Raw genomic sequence first — 14,383 nt, forward strand, 5'->3', positions numbered from 1 at the left:
CCGCCTTCCTCAACCACGAACCCAGTCAGCTCCTGCCGCGGCGGCGAATCCCCTACTCTGTTTTCTCCGATGGCCACCAAATCCCACAAGAAGAAGCCTTCTGCCGCCAACCCTCCTATTAACCCCAAAGCCGCCTCTTCCGACAAGAAACCCAAGCCCCCGAAGCCCACCGAGGACCAGCCGGTGCAGGCGGCGGCGGAAAAGAAACCGAAGAAGCAGAAGGCAAGGGACGAGATCGATGAGATCTTCAGCGCCGCCAAGGCGAGCAAGAAGCGGAAGCCGGCGCAGCTGGAGGAGGCTGAGGCCCATGGGGGCAAGAGGAAGAAGCCCAAGGAGAAGGCGGAGGGCGGCAGCAGCAAGAAGAAGATCAACAAGACACCGGGGAGTAAGGGTAAGGGGCGGGTGGCGGACGACGACGACGAGTTCGAGGAGAAGAGACCGCGGCGGCGAACGGCGGACGGGCTCGCCATATACTCGGCCGACGAGCTCGGGTTTGGCAAGGCAGATGCCGGCGGCACCGCGCTATGCCCCTTCGACTGCGACTGCTGCTTCTGAGCTCGTGGGCTGCCTCTTCTATGCCGGAGGTGATGTGCTGAGGCTAATTCAATGTAGTTGTCTTGCTTGATGAATTCAATGGCTGAGTGTGGTTACATTTGTGCTCTGATGAAATGAAATTTTGGTTCCTGTGCTATCTGCCTGTTACTATGCTCCTAGATGAAAGGAATATTTAAAGGCTCAGTTGTTTTATCGCATGGGTGAAGTTAAAAGTATGCTAAAATTCAGAATCAGTGTCTACTCCGCGGCCCAATAAGAATAATGGAGTTTCGTTGATCACCTTCTGATATGCAGCACATTGAGCCGTATATAAATATCCAGCGTTTGAATGCATTCAGATTCGCCAAGTATGTTACATCATATGTTCGTATGACGGTGATCCATGGAACTAGAATACAAAGATGTTATGCACACTGTTGTTGTCATGGTATCTGAAGTGTGATCTTACTATTTGACTGAAGAACATGTGAATGTGAGGACTGAGGAGCAACACAAAGCTACCTCAACTTCAAAAGATCTTTTGGTCATGGTATCCGATTGCGACAACCGTGATCTTTGCCCAAATGTGCTAAATGAGGCTACGTACCTTACTATTTAGCTGAAGAATATGTGAATGTGAGGAGCAACACGAACCTACCTAAACTCAAAAGATCTTTTGTGTTGCTAGGCTTTGTGTACCAATGGCTGGAGACATGATTTAATTGACTTCCTGGAAAAATGGTGTGTTGGAGTTAGCATGGATGGCCTGAATGCCTGAATTGGGTGTCCACTGATTGCTTTGACGCAACAGATATCTGAGACCTAGAGGTATGGCAGAAGCCATTTTAAGCTGTGCAAGTTTTAAACTATGCAACTCTGAAGAACTACTATCACCAACCAAAACAGTCAGAATGTATTTCAGTGCAGATTCTGTTTTTCAGTCGTTATTTTTTGTTGATTCTGTGGATAATTTTTTTATGGTGATGTTGATAGATGCTTTTACATTTTCGGGCATGCTTTTAGCTCATGTGAATTTGGTAAATATCTTCTTTGCATTTTCTCATGTTGCGAAATTTGAAATTAGGCGGAACGTGGATGTAGCAAAAGTTGAGTCACTGACACGTGGACTTCGGTCCCGCGCATTAGTGACTCAATTGTTGAGAGCGGTACTGCAGAGGATGAGAAATTTGCAATGTTGACACTCGAAATATTTGGCTTCGCAGTTTTGATACTTGAAACAATGGCTTTGCAGTTTTGACATCCCAAACATGAGGTTGCTTGATTCATTGACATTTTCATCTTTTTCACTGTGTAGGACACCTAAAATGACCATCTTAGCCCTTGGAGCATACCTGAGACAGAGCAACACATAAATAGTTCATCACAAACATCCGACCAGGTACATCAAACAGTGCAACACAAGATGGCACAAGTTCACATATGGTTCACATAGTTCATCAACATCCAGACATGGTTCACACAAGTAGTTCTAACTTCTACATATAGTTCACACATATGGCAGTTGGTAACAGCACTTGGAAACAAAATACACACGGCATACATGCAAGTCAATTCCGTCGAAAGAGCCGGCGGAGGAGCCCCGCAATAGGCTCTGGGCCGCGTCGTGCTGCTCTCCCTCGCAGGTTCCATTCCAGATCAGATCACGTCCACGCCATTGACCTCGGGTCGTCGTCTGGGGAGGGGTTAGCGGACGACGGAGAGCCGAGGCGAGCAGCGACGGGAAGCTCCTGGATCTCGCGAAGAAAAAGAACGGAAGGAATCTCTTTGACGAAACCTGTGGACAAAACGCGAGCGCGCATTGAGCCACGTCGTCCGTGCATTTGGAAGCTGATCGAGCCGTCGTCCTTCTTAGACTCGTCCTGACTCCCGACCTCTGCAGTTTCGCCATGACTCGCGAAGCACCCCATCAATACTTCGTTTGATGGGCGTCGCCGCAGGGCTATGCGCCCACCCCATATACTCGTGCCTCCTGTGACTCTGTCCCTCCCCTCTCTACCTTGACGTGGTGGAATGTCTAGTGCGTCCCCATGCTGGCGGAGCTTCAGGCCGGCGTTCCCGTCCGCTGCCACGGGACATCGCCTGGGGTGGCGTGGCGGCTAGCGGCCTGCAAGCGAACGGGGCGATAGAAGCAGCTGATTCAATCCACCATAGGTGCGCGTGTCTCCACGTCGTCATCGGTCGCCGTCGCCGTTCTTGATATGCGCCGTCAAGAAGGTCAAGAAGGACGATCGCAAAGCGTTGGCGCGGGAAAGCCCGACAGAGTTTTTGCCGCCGCCGCTGTCCTCGACAGATTCCGGCGAGAAACTCAGCGAAGGCTCGAGGGTGAGTGGGTGACCGTGAGCTTGCGGCAGTATGCCACGGGTACCGCCGTCGTAGAAGGGCGTAAGACCGATGCCATTGCAGCAGACCAGCACCGCCCCGGGGACAGGCGATGAGAGCAGTGCTTAAGGCACGGGGATACAGAATCAACAGATAGCATTTCAGATAACGAGAAATGCAATGAATTACCACGGTCGGCTTAAATCAATCAAGATAAGGAAATCATCTGCTCGGATACAACCACAATAGCAACTTTTAATTCAAAAATAAAATAATTGTTTGTCATGATTGTATTTGATACATTTGATGAACTGATGTTGTACCATGATGCGTGTTCATTGTCATTTTCAGAAATACATACATAGATATAAAAAAGTGTTAAACACACATGGAATGCATGGAGGTCCAAAGAAATTGATGGAGGACCAAATCCAAGAATTCCCAGCGTTCTCCAGCATGCCACCACGTCACTTTAAGAAAGAGATCAAATCCAACACGTTTCGGAGTTGAATTCAGACTGCAGAACATCACAAATTGTGATGGTCCCACGGTCGCATACGGACTCGAATTGGGGCATTCAAGTACTTCATGGAAACCTTATCAAGTTTATTTTCATATGGATCCAGACTCATCCATATCTTTTCTGAGGCAGCCGCGATCGTCATTTTACTACATAGGCTTTTTTCTATCTATGGTGTTGTGTCACCTTATTTTGATCCAATGGACCGTGTATCAAGTTGAGTCCATCAGGAACGTGTCCTAGGGTTGAAGCACGACCCCAACACCATGGTGGTCGTCCTCCCAAGTCCATATACCCCTTAGCCATCACCAAGAATAGTTGGGTTTTGTTTAGATGTAAGTTTAGCTATTGCTACTTCCTTGTAGACGCGTGTGTTGATTAGACCATCTGATAAACTCGATTTAGAACCCTAACTTTATGATTTTAGATTGGTTTTTATCTTCATATTTGCAATTGAGCTGTTTGTTCTACTTATTCTTGCTTGTTTTCCTCGATTACTTGCAGGAATTACCCTAATGGTTTGTTTGATCGTGCTCCATAAGATCGCAGTGATCATTAGAGATGGCGTATCGGTTACTAAGGCACAACATTCTTGTATGGTTATAGTCGGGCCATGAACGTCGTCTCCATCCCCAAATCGAGTTATCCACCTTCTCTCATCAAAAGATCGGGATTCAACCCCACATGTTCACATCACAAGATCAGGAAGCACTCTGCTATGACAAAAGCAATTTAATTGGCACCGCTAGCTATCTCCTGCACCTCGAAAAACAAGGTGATATGTCTGAAAACTGCACTCGAGTTGAAAATGCGATTACAAAGGGAAGAGTTGCCGGTAGGCTCCCTTTCGAGACTCTTCCATTGAATTCTCCTTTTGGTACCTGCTCGCTTGATTGTAACTGGCTGCTACTAGGCTAACTGATACTATTGCTGCAACTGACTTGGTGATCAAGTTGGAAGATAAGCTGAACGGAACAATCTTGCAGTAATAAGTTATGTGGAAATTAGATATGTATTCTTCATATGATTTTCAGAGCAAATATCTGTACCAAATGTTTTTTAAAAAAATTCTATTGTGCTCCCAGCACCAAATGTTTGAAGTTCAACAAATGCTTGCTTACTGTTACAGTGTTACCTACTCCCTCCGTCCCAAATTATAGGTCGTTTTGACTTTATTAGATTCATAGACTTTGTTATGCACTTAGATATACCCTATGTCTAGATGCATAATAATATCTATGTATCTAGAAAAATCAAAACGACCTATAATTTGGAACGGAGGGAGTAGCATTTACACATACTCTATTGCATCAGTCGACCTGTGCTATAATGTTATCAATTGAAAAGTTCTTTGCTTATGCATTTTTCCTTTACATTTAACTGTCCTTTCAGGCTTTAACTAATGTTTCATGCATGTAGCCTTGAGTCCTTGAGTACCAATTTCCCCATTCTATTGATTGTTCTAAGCCATCTTGCTTATGATGTAATCAATTGGTGTGATACTTGCAGCTGCTAACTGAATTACTTTCATGTGCACAACTTTAAATATAACTTCCTTCTATTCTACCCAAAATGATCAAGGAGTTAGATTCTGTCGAATGTCATCTGTATGAACTGCCTGTTATTGGATTTCTATAAAAGTAGGAGAACTTCTTGATAAAAAAGATTCTGTCGAATGTCGAATGGGTTCGAGGAGTGCATGACAACTTGGCAACAGAGAACTGGTGGATCCATGTCTAGAGTTCATCTGATATGTTCCTGGTAGCACCAAAACTCGGCAAATAGTTGTTACCTGAATCCTGGCACCAACTCTGCATGTAACCACTTCCATGCCCATTGTACAATATGATAGTAATATATAAAAATTCCACGCTTGCGGATATCATGTCTCCAAAATAGCAAAACCTGAAGATCGTAAAATTGTTGCGTCTCCTCTTAAACAAGCTACGGAGCAACACGCGGGAACAAGACCACGACACCACAACGATCCGAGCGCGGCCCAGCAAAGCCGTGCCTCGGTTTCTAGTAGAGGTAACGGAACGGAAGGGAAAGAGAAAGATAGGGGCAAGGGTAGTATCGTAATTTCATATGCCAAAATAATGAAAATAGAAAAGAAAACATATTAGAAATGTAAAATGTCAAGCGACCTCATGTTTGGGATGTCAAAAGTGCGAAGTCATTGTTTCGAGTGTCAAAACAGGATATACTTCCGATCAAATATGGGTGGTATCCAAGCATTACTTTGAACTGTGTGCACTATTTTATTTCCACTTGCTTTCCAGAACAATATTGTAGTTGCTTGGAACCATTTTCTTGATCTTCAGGCAAGAATTTAGGTATGATGATAAAATCACCTTTCCACTTTCAGGGATCACAGTTAAGGTTGCTGGTGCCATAGATTTCCAATTGAAGTGTTTATGCTTCTATCAGCACACATTTGATCTATTGTGTACAGATTTGTAGGGTCCTTAGCTTAGCTAGAATTGCTGTGAACTCGGTCGAATGCGATTTGTTTCCCATGCGTCTCGACTTCTCGTCGAAATTCGGAAAGAAAAGTGAGTGTGCCCAAATTCTCAAGATGTGGGCTTTCTGGGCCTCGTGGGTCCACGGCTACTGCACCCACCAGGCCACCACGCTACCCACCGGGCACCGGCTCGTCCCGTCCGCGCGACGTGTCAGGGCGAAGACCACACAGCAAGGAGCAGGCGAGGTCTGAGCGGCCGGTGCGAGCGAGGCCGAGGCGTTCCCGATGGCGGCGCTGCTGCTGAGCCGGGCGCGGTGGCTCCTGGTGGAGCACCCAGCGGTGGCGTCCTTCCGCTGGCAGCCGGGCCGCACGCTCGGCGCGACCCCGTCCTTCGCGGCCGCCGTCATCTGCGGCTACCTCGCCGCGGTGCTCGTCCTCCACCGCCTCGTCCTCCCGCGCCTCCCGCCACTCCCGCCGCGGGCGCTGCGCCTGGCCTCCGCGGCGCACAACACGGTCCTCCTCGCGCTCTCCGCCGCCATGGCCGCCGGGTGCGCGCTCTCCACGGCGGCCACGGCGCCCGCGCCGCGGTGGGCGTGGCCGTTCTGCTTCCCCCCGGGCGGCGCCACGGAGGCGTCGGGCCCCGTCTTCTTCTGGGCGCACGTGTTCTACCTGTCCAAGGTGTACGAGCTCGGCGACACGCTGCTCATCCTGCTCGGCCGCCGCCCGCTCACGCTGCTGCACGTCTACCACCACGCCGTCGTCATCGCCATGTGCTACCTCTGGCTCGCCACGCGCCAGTCCCTGATGCCCATCGCGCTCGTCACCAACGCCGGCGTGCACGTCGTCATGTACTCCTACTACCTCTCCTGCAGCGTCGGCCTGCGCTGGCCGAGGCGGCTGAAGCGCGCCGTCACGGAGCTGCAGATCGTGCAGTTCCTCTTCAGCTTCGCCGCCTCCGTCGTGATGTTGTGGCTCCACTTCGCCGCCGGCGGGTGCGAGGGGATGGCCGGGTGGGTGTTCAACGCCGTCTTCAACGCGTCGCTGCTGGCGCTCTTCCTCGACTTCCACGGCGCCGCCTACAAAGCCGCCAAGGGCGGCAGCAAGGGGAAAGCGGAATGACGAGGCCACCGACAAGGGCTTAATTTGCCGGATCAACAAGGGCGGCAGCAATTGCTCGTGAGAATTCCGGGTTCTAGCATTATGCCTCTGTAATGGCTCATGCATCATTTCTGATTTCAGTTTTGTGCTTTTGCGTTCCCAAATTACAATCATGTTACAACAACCTTCTTGTGGGAATTGGTGTAGGTGAATCAGTTATCTGAACATCGTGAAAGGGAAAAGTAGAACCATTTATCTGAAGCTAGGAAAAATGTCATTTAGTAATTGCAGCATGGAAGTGTTCTCAGGTACCGAAGCTGTACCGTTGATTCAACTTCGACATCTTCAACCAAATTTTAAACAATCTTTAGCATGAAAGATTTGGAGAAAGCAACATAAATCATGATGGAACGTTCCCAAAAAGAAAATCATGATAGAACGTTCAGGTCCCAAAATAGTGCGCTGACTGCATCAATTTATGCATCAGAGAATTTGACAGCAATCCATCATCAGGACGAGAATGTAATGCGAATAGACAAAAGCTTGTGCAAAGGCTGATACCAGAAAGGCGATCCTTTGATGTTTAAATACGAGGCAGACGCCAAAAGGTCATTGGTGATTGCATACAAGTATCTTTTCCTTTCAATTGAAAAATAAATCTGCGTCGCGTGAAGCCGAGAAAGACTACCACTTCGGCATTTCCGGAAGCTTCTTTAATTATTTAAATCACACGGCGACATTTAGGGTTCTAGGAGAAATTGGAGCCCCTTTGGCCCTTTGACAAAAGAAATGCAAAAACTGTATTATACTTGATGAAAAAAAAACATGGCAATTTTTCTGGAGAAGAAAAGGGGAGCATTTGTGCAACGACACTGTTCACTGATCATCACTTTTCATCTGCACCACTGCTCTTTGCAAGCCACGAAACCACAATAAAAGGCACACAGGCAAAAAGCGCAGCATGAATCTGCCTAGAAATAGAAGTATGAAACTGTAGGAGAAGCTCTTGATTGACTAAAATTAGGGTTTCTTCAAGCTGACGCAATTAACTCCTCGGATCATGCATACATGGACAAAAATTAGTCTTCAAACAAAAACCGAGATGATTTTCCCACAAGACGTAGCTCTGCACAAGTCCACCGATCTACCCTCCAAAGAAGAAGAAGGAACAAAAGAGGGGAAAGAAAGGTTTCGTCACCTGCTCTCCCTGTCCCTGCTAGTGCTACGACCTGCTAGAAGCTACTGGGTGCCCGGCCAGAGAAGGCCATGGCGAAGAGCAGGATGACGAGGTAGAAGAGGATGACGACGAGCTTCATCTGGAACATGGCGAAGAAGAGCTTCACCATGAACACCAGCAGCAGCGCGTCGAAGATGATCGTTATGGCCACCTCCAGGGGCTCCATCCCCGCCACCGACGCCGACCAGACCACCGGCCAAGGTGAGAAGATCAACACTCTCTGGAACCAAACAAGAAAAGAAAACACGAGAGGGATTGGTAAAGGTGGAGCGGTTGTGGTGTGAGCTCCAGTGGTCGAGTGGGGGGAGAGGAGGCGAGGAAAGAACCCAGCAGACGCACCTGACCCCTGAGGGCGACGCGTTTTGCGATTCAGTGATGGTGCCTTGGCTTGGCCCGACGCTGATTGCGCGTCGGATACTCGGATGGGCAGAGTGGTGAAGGTTCGGAAGAAAGAAAAGAGCGGGCCCGCCGACTTGAACCACCGAGCCGCTGAGGTGTCCGGGCCTCACGGGTGACGGGTCGGACGGGCGGGCGCGGAGAGTCAAGCCGCGCCCGCGCGTACACACCGGCAGGCGGCAGATGATGGCTTGCCACCGATCAGGTTAACCTGCGGTTCAGTCGGTGAGTAGTGCAACAGGACACTGACTGCTAGACTGCTGAAAGTGAAACACATGTGCATCTGAGTTTTTATTAACTGATGATGATGATGGCAACTCAGAAATCGAAGAATCTGCGCGGTCCCAGAGATCATCCCATGTGGCCATGTGGAGGCAAAGAGAAAGAGCTGAGTGCATCAGAAGCATCAGGACTTATTGGTCTTCAAGAAGAAAAGGATGAGTGAGCATTAGCTTACAAGACTTTTCGGCAAGGGGTGTTGCATTTTCTCTGTTGTTTTTTTGAAGCTGGTTTACATCAAATCATGTATACCATAATGCATTACCAAATGCTTCAGGATCAAAATCAATGAACTAATTTGCAGTGGCTTTAGAACATCATTCTCCTCCATGAAATCATTCACGAACCAAGATCTACCCAGAAGTTGCTCATGATTCTTAAGAAGCATATATCCTTGAATACTTGGGTAACTCATTGCATCAAGACTCGAGAAACCAGTATCTGGGAAGTATTTCCCTTCCAATAATTAACCATAAACAACTCTGTGCTGCTATTTGTCTTCATGAATTTGGAGAAGACACGGGAATCCTCATTTTCTCAGAAAATTGTCCCTTTCGTAGCAAACCACCAAATAAACTCAAACAGTTGATTCCCACATCAGCAGATCCAAGATTTCATAAATTTCCAATGACAATGGATGCTTTGCTTCCCAAGAAAAGAAGGCGTGATATTGTCCCCTTAACTGTAACCAGCTGCACCCACCATCTTTCTTAAGGCTAGCTCCTTTCATCAGTATCCTCATCTCAGCAGCATCTTTCCATTTTCCACAAGATGCATACATGTTCGAGAGTAGCACATAGCCCGCTGTATTATCCCTCTCCAACTCATGAAGTTTCTTTGCTGCCCTCTCACCAATCTCCTTGTTGCTGTAAGTGTTGCAAGCACTCAGAAGAGCTGACCATGCATTTGCTTCAAAGTTAATTGGAACCTTCATGAGAAGTTCTTCAGCTTCTGTCAAACGACCAGCTCGAGCTAGGACATCTACCATGCAGGTGTAGTGCTTCAGTTTAGGTGGGATGGCATGCGCTTGCATTGTTTCAAAATAATGTATGGCTTGTTCCACCAAACCACTGTGGGAGCAAGCAAATAGAATAGCTAAAAATGTATGCTCATTAGGTGATATTCCATTTGCCATCATATTCTCAAACAACAAAATAGACTCTTCTGCAAAGCCATTTTCTGCAAGTCCCTGAACCATGGCAGTCCAAGTGATATTATTTTTTTCAGGCATTTGATAAAATATCCTCTTGGAGCTGTCCAAATCCCCTGACTTGGCATACATGTCACTGAGTGCAGTCCCCATAAAGATGTTATCTTCGATTCCAAGCTTGACAATCTTAGCATGAACCATCTTGCCCATCTCTAAAGAGCACAAGTTTGCACATGCAAGAAGAACACTTGACAAGGTAATTTCTCCTGGAATCTGCCCTGAAGCCAACATTGCACTGAAAGATTTTAGTGCATCAACAAAACGTCGATTTTCTGCATAACCAGAAATAATCGTGTTCCATGAAGCTGCGTTCCTTGCAGGCATCTTCTTGAAGAGCTCATCTGCCTCCACCATTTTGCCATTCCAGCTATAACCTGAAATAAGAGAGTTCCAGCATACTATGCTCTTTTGTGGGAGGGAATCAAATATCCTCTGAGCATAAGTGCACTGCTTGCATTTGCAGTACATATCAATCAAAGAGCTGGATACAAACAAACTGCTGGTAGAACCCATCTTCAGGGCATTGGCATGTATCTGAGTTCCCCCTCTTAATTCTTGAAGGGTACCACAAGCACTGAGCACACTGGAGAAGCATGAAATGTTTGGCCTACAACTGTCAGCGAGCATTTGACTGTAAAGCCTTACTGCTTCTGCAGCATCACCTTTCTGCTCATGCCTTGCAATCAAAGTACCCCACGAGACCTCATTCCTCTCAGGCATTGCATCAAGGACCCATCGAGCTCCCTCAAGGTCACCCAACTCAGCATACACATCAAGTAATGCAGTCCATGAGACGACATCCCTCACCTCCATCTCATCAAACACCTTGTGCGCTGCAGCTGCATCTCCCATTCTTAGATACAGAGTGATCAAAGAATTGTGTACCTCAATACTCTTCTCAAACAAGTTCCATTTGATCGCCAATCCCACCACACCCATGGCCAGATCAAATTCACCTGCACCCACACAAGCCTTGATCACACAAATCAGTGTAACCACATTAGGTCTCACACTGCAGCTTAGCATCTTGCGAAACACTGGGAGTGCATAGCTGTGGAGTTCATTCCGTACAAACCCAGAAATCATCGCGGTGAAGAAGGCAACTGAGTGGAGCGGGCATCGCTCATACAGCTCAACCGCGTCCCTCACAGACCCGCACTTCATGAGCGCGTCCACCATGGTTGTGTACGACACGACGCTCCGATCGGGCATTCTGTCGAACAGCCTGCGAGCTGCGGCGATGTCCCCGGCCTTCACGTGCTCCGACACCATAAAGTCGTACACGAAGGAGGAGGCCGCACCGCAGGCGACGCAGTCGCGGAAGGCCCGGTCGCGGTCTGCGGCGCGGGCGAATGCGGCGTAGGCGGTGAGGAGGTTCGATGCGACGGAGCAGTCGGCGCCGAGGCCGGAGCGGAGAGCGTGCGCGTGCAACGAGAGGACGAGCGGCAGGGCGGAGGAGACCGAGGAAGTAGGCCGGTTGCTGGCGTCGGCGGCGGCATGACGGCAGAGGCGGAGCAGGGAGGCGCAGGTCTCGGCGTAGGACTTGAAGGCCTTCGCTGTTGGCGCCAGCGGTGGGCCGTTGGCCAGGCGGAGCTTGAAGGCCTTCAGAGGAAGGGTTAGGGGAGCGGGTGCCTTCTCCGTCTTGGCCCTCGCCGCCGGCGAAAGAGATGGCCGCGCCGGCTCCAGCAGCGGCCGTTGCAGCCGCGGTCGCCTCACGCGGGCCGCCGCTCTCATAGTCCCATGATTCAAGTTCGGTAAGCTTCCGCCATTGAGGGAGTGGCATATTGGCATTTTATCAGGCGCGATAATTGGGCTGCCTGTACGGTCACCTGGGCTGGGTTGGGACAATTTGGCCCGGATTAGTAACATACAAAGCTACTGTCGTGAACACGAACAGAATCTTCTAAAAACACGGATGGAAAACTGAAGGTTTGGACAAACAAGGCAGCATGATTCCGTGATGATGTTGCAATTTCTGGGAAATACATTCTGAAGCCAACTGGTGTTATGTGCTACAGCCTGAGGTGCACAATCATTCTAACTATCATTCTCAGCAAGCAATGCTAGAAACAAGAAAGCTCTGCACTCTACAGCAGCACTGCTGGAGATCCTCACTGGATTTTCTCCATCCCGTAGGTATCTTCAGCTCCACTGGCTACCTTTCTTCTTCTCTCTGCAATCATCTTGGTGTATGCCTGGGAGAATTCACCAGAGTTAGAACAGGTTCATTCTTGGACAGGTATTTGGCACATAAGAAATGCTTGATTGACTGATAAGCTCCAGTTTGAAACTAGCACAGACTCATGTTGACCACATAGCCAGTCCCCATTTATGAACTAGAAGTTTTGGAGCCAGTGGCAACAAAGTATGGACGATCTGGTAGTTGCTACCCTGAAAAGTGATACCAATACCATGCTATGTCCAAAAATTTTCTTTCTTAGTTAGAATACAGCAGGCCACTTCGAAGGTAATTCTGCATTGATTTTAAGAGTACCATTTGCGGTTTGAAAACACACTATGCAAAATCCAATACCTACTTTTTTGCAATTGCAATTATGTCAAAGGACATGCTGTAGCTACACGAGTTGCCTACATGGTACATTGAAATCAAGAAAATGTGCTATCTTCCCTGATCAAGACTGAGAATCTTTTTCATGGTTGCTGAAAAAAAACTAAATTGATCCTGTGTTACATATATTATTATGATATCAACCTCTAATCAATCATCTAAAAATAACAAAAAAAGAAATTAAATTGTTGCACAGTTGCTGTACAAACCTTAGGATAGGAGTATAGAAATATGTACCACCATGCACATATTATAAAAGAAACTCCTGCAGTAATTATAACCGACTGGAGCACCCAACTACACGCAACCACAGCAGTTCCAGTGAGCAATATTGTCCAAGGTTGGCACCTGAAAAGGAGGGAAATAAAGTCATGATGACAATACTTGAGCATACAAGCTGTTAATATTTGACAAAAATGAAGATGATGAGAAGATGTGAGGAAAAGTTATCAATTCCTTTTGCACTGACATATGAATATATGATACCAGTTGCCTAGCTTTACTACCATATATTGAATTTTAGAAATAGGATGATGTGACTGTGTAGATATCACTTAAGTCATGCCTTGATTACACTAAAGAAATGACAGGGCGAGAGCAGATATCTGCAGCAACAACTTCCAGCGAGGGCACTTTAGCAAATGTACTTTGTGTTTGTCAGAAACAAGTTTTTACGACAGTAACACTAAAGTGATTTAGTATTTATTGTTACACCTTACAATGAACAACAGCGATGGTATCAAGTTTGGGATATCTCTATGATATGTGTTATTAGCAAACAAATCAAGCTTAAATGTTTGAGCCATCCTAAGTTTCGTCAATTTCAGCTTTTACGATTTTTGTCAAACCCAAATATGCTGCGAGAAACTGTTCCTGATAAGGAGCAAAGCAAAGGGACGAACCAGGCAGGCTTGGTGTCCCAGACGGAGTCGTACTCGAGCGACAGGTAGTCGAGGTACCCGTCCATGTCCTCCACCACCCCGTCCTCTCCAAAGAACGCCGCCGCTCCGGCATCCTTGGCCCCCTCACCGTCGCCCCGGCCGCCGGCCCGCGCCACGCCGGCGCGCCCCCGACTCCTGACGCCGAGCTGAAACCGCGTAGCGGCGCTGGCGGCAGTGGACGAGGGGGAGGAAAGGGAAGGCGCGGCCGCGAGCATGGGCACGCTCGAGCGGGCCGCGCCGGCACCGCATGGGCAGGACGGCGGCGTGGACGGGAAGGGTAGGCAGGGCGCGCCCATTTCTCGGCCTCTGCTCGCTGTACGGCGTCGCCCTCTGTTCCGCTTCCGCCCGCGGCTGTACGGCTACCGATACTGCGACTATGGCCAGTGTTTGCTTTGATATCTTGGCAAAATCGGGCAGTGTATCATCATGCAGTTAGAAAGCAGTTGGTTTTCTTAATAGGCCGAATTTTCGGCCCAGCAGAATAGGCATCCTTGTTGCAAAACGGGGCGGAAATGGGCCTTCCGAAATGGACGGAAGTCCTCATATCGGCCTGGTTCCCCTAAAAAAATTTGCAAAAGAAGACGACCACGACTCCACGAGTACGACCAGCAAGAGACAGGATATACCAAACATGCTGAAGATCACGCATATGGTTGCCCATCCAACTATGAAATGGATTAAGAATTGGCAACTGTAGGTCTGTTTCATACAGGAAAAGCACCAACACACGTGCTTGTACACTCAGCTCACCAAACGATTCCTTATCGTTATCAGTACTCAAAACTGAGCATTCCT

At 48.2% G+C, this 14,383-nt stretch overlaps 4 protein-coding genes across 11 annotated transcripts in view; 2 read left to right on the plus strand and 2 right to left on the minus strand.

Annotated features, from left to right (window-relative positions):
- Nucleotides 1–4,449, plus strand: part of LOC101785229 (uncharacterized protein C6G9.01c) — a 15,741-nt gene extending 11,292 nt beyond the window's left edge. The window contains exons 3-6 of one of the 6 annotated variants that reach the window (XR_002675846.1): nucleotides 1–584; nucleotides 1,223–1,362; nucleotides 1,850–1,933; nucleotides 3,899–4,449. Coding sequence is in view for 2 of the 6 variants with exons in the window: in XM_004982008.3 (XP_004982065.1) it covers nucleotides 70–555 (486 nt within the window). In the remaining 4 variants the exon portion in view is untranslated. Of the gene's footprint in view, nucleotides 789–1,222; nucleotides 1,608–1,849; nucleotides 2,107–3,225; nucleotides 3,841–3,898 lie in introns of those variants that run through there. The other 5 variants (XR_001164897.3, XR_001164895.3, XR_001164894.2 and 2 more) reach the window with 5 other exon arrangements.
- Nucleotides 4,450–6,037: 1,588 nt separating this feature from the next.
- LOC101785900 (elongation of fatty acids protein 3-like) lies at nucleotides 6,038–7,290 on the plus strand. Its single transcript, XM_004982010.3, has one exon. It carries the CDS (start codon nucleotides 6,144–6,146, stop codon nucleotides 6,975–6,977), a length of 834 nt encoding a protein of 277 aa, XP_004982067.1. The 5' UTR covers nucleotides 6,038–6,143; the 3' UTR covers nucleotides 6,978–7,290.
- Nucleotides 7,291–8,533: 1,243 nt separating this feature from the next.
- On the minus strand, nucleotides 8,534–11,960 carry LOC101786700 (pentatricopeptide repeat-containing protein At2g42920, chloroplastic). 3 transcript variants are annotated; one of them, XR_002675807.1, is made up of 3 exons: nucleotides 9,047–11,960; nucleotides 8,889–8,923; nucleotides 8,534–8,800 (listed from the first exon to the last, which is right to left on the minus strand). XR_002675807.1 is itself a non-coding variant. In XM_022823082.1 (1 exon), exon 1 carries the CDS (start codon nucleotides 11,945–11,947, stop codon nucleotides 9,446–9,448), a length of 2,502 nt encoding a protein of 833 aa, XP_022678817.1. In that variant the 5' UTR covers nucleotides 11,948–11,960; the 3' UTR covers nucleotides 8,851–9,445. The 3 variants fall into 3 exon arrangements, 1 of the variants encoding a protein (XP_022678817.1); XR_002675806.1 differs by having other exon boundaries at nucleotides 8,534–8,923; XM_022823082.1 differs by lacking the exon at nucleotides 8,534–8,800 and having other exon boundaries at nucleotides 8,851–11,960.
- Nucleotides 11,961–12,002: 42 nt separating this feature from the next.
- Nucleotides 12,003–13,978, minus strand: LOC101752557. The gene is made up of 3 exons (XM_004982013.2): nucleotides 13,550–13,978; nucleotides 12,857–12,995; nucleotides 12,003–12,273 (listed from the first exon to the last, which is right to left on the minus strand). The coding sequence occupies exons 1-3, from the start codon at nucleotides 13,882–13,884 to the stop codon at nucleotides 12,190–12,192; spliced, it is 558 nt and encodes a 185-aa protein (XP_004982070.1). The 5' UTR covers nucleotides 13,885–13,978; the 3' UTR covers nucleotides 12,003–12,189.
- Between the last annotated feature and the right edge of the window lie 405 nt (nucleotides 13,979–14,383).

This window comes from Setaria italica, chromosome IX, assembly GCF_000263155.2.
Source record: "Setaria italica strain Yugu1 chromosome IX, Setaria_italica_v2.0, whole genome shotgun sequence".
Lineage (NCBI taxonomy): Eukaryota > Viridiplantae > Streptophyta > Magnoliopsida > Poales > Poaceae > Setaria > Setaria italica.

Excerpts from the sequence above, each read along its gene's own strand:
- LOC101786700 (XM_022823082.1), bottom strand. The coding sequence starts at position 11,947 with ATGTTACTAATCCGGGCCAAATTGTCCCAACCCAGCCCAGGTGACCGT.
- LOC101752557 (XM_004982013.2), bottom strand. The coding sequence starts at position 13,884 with ATGGGCGCGCCCTGCCTACCCTTCCCGTCCACGCCGCCGTCCTGCCCA. Across the intron at positions 12,996-13,549 it reads TGGGACACCAAGCCTGCCTG|GTGCCAACCTTGGACAATAT; the intron begins GTTCGTCCCTTT and ends CCTCCTTTTCAG. Across the intron at positions 12,274-12,856 it reads TTCTATACTCCTATCCTAAG|GCATACACCAAGATGATTGC; the intron begins GTTTGTACAGCA and ends GAATTCTCCCAG.
- LOC101785900 (XM_004982010.3), top strand. The coding sequence starts at position 6,144 with ATGGCGGCGCTGCTGCTGAGCCGGGCGCGGTGGCTCCTGGTGGAGCAC.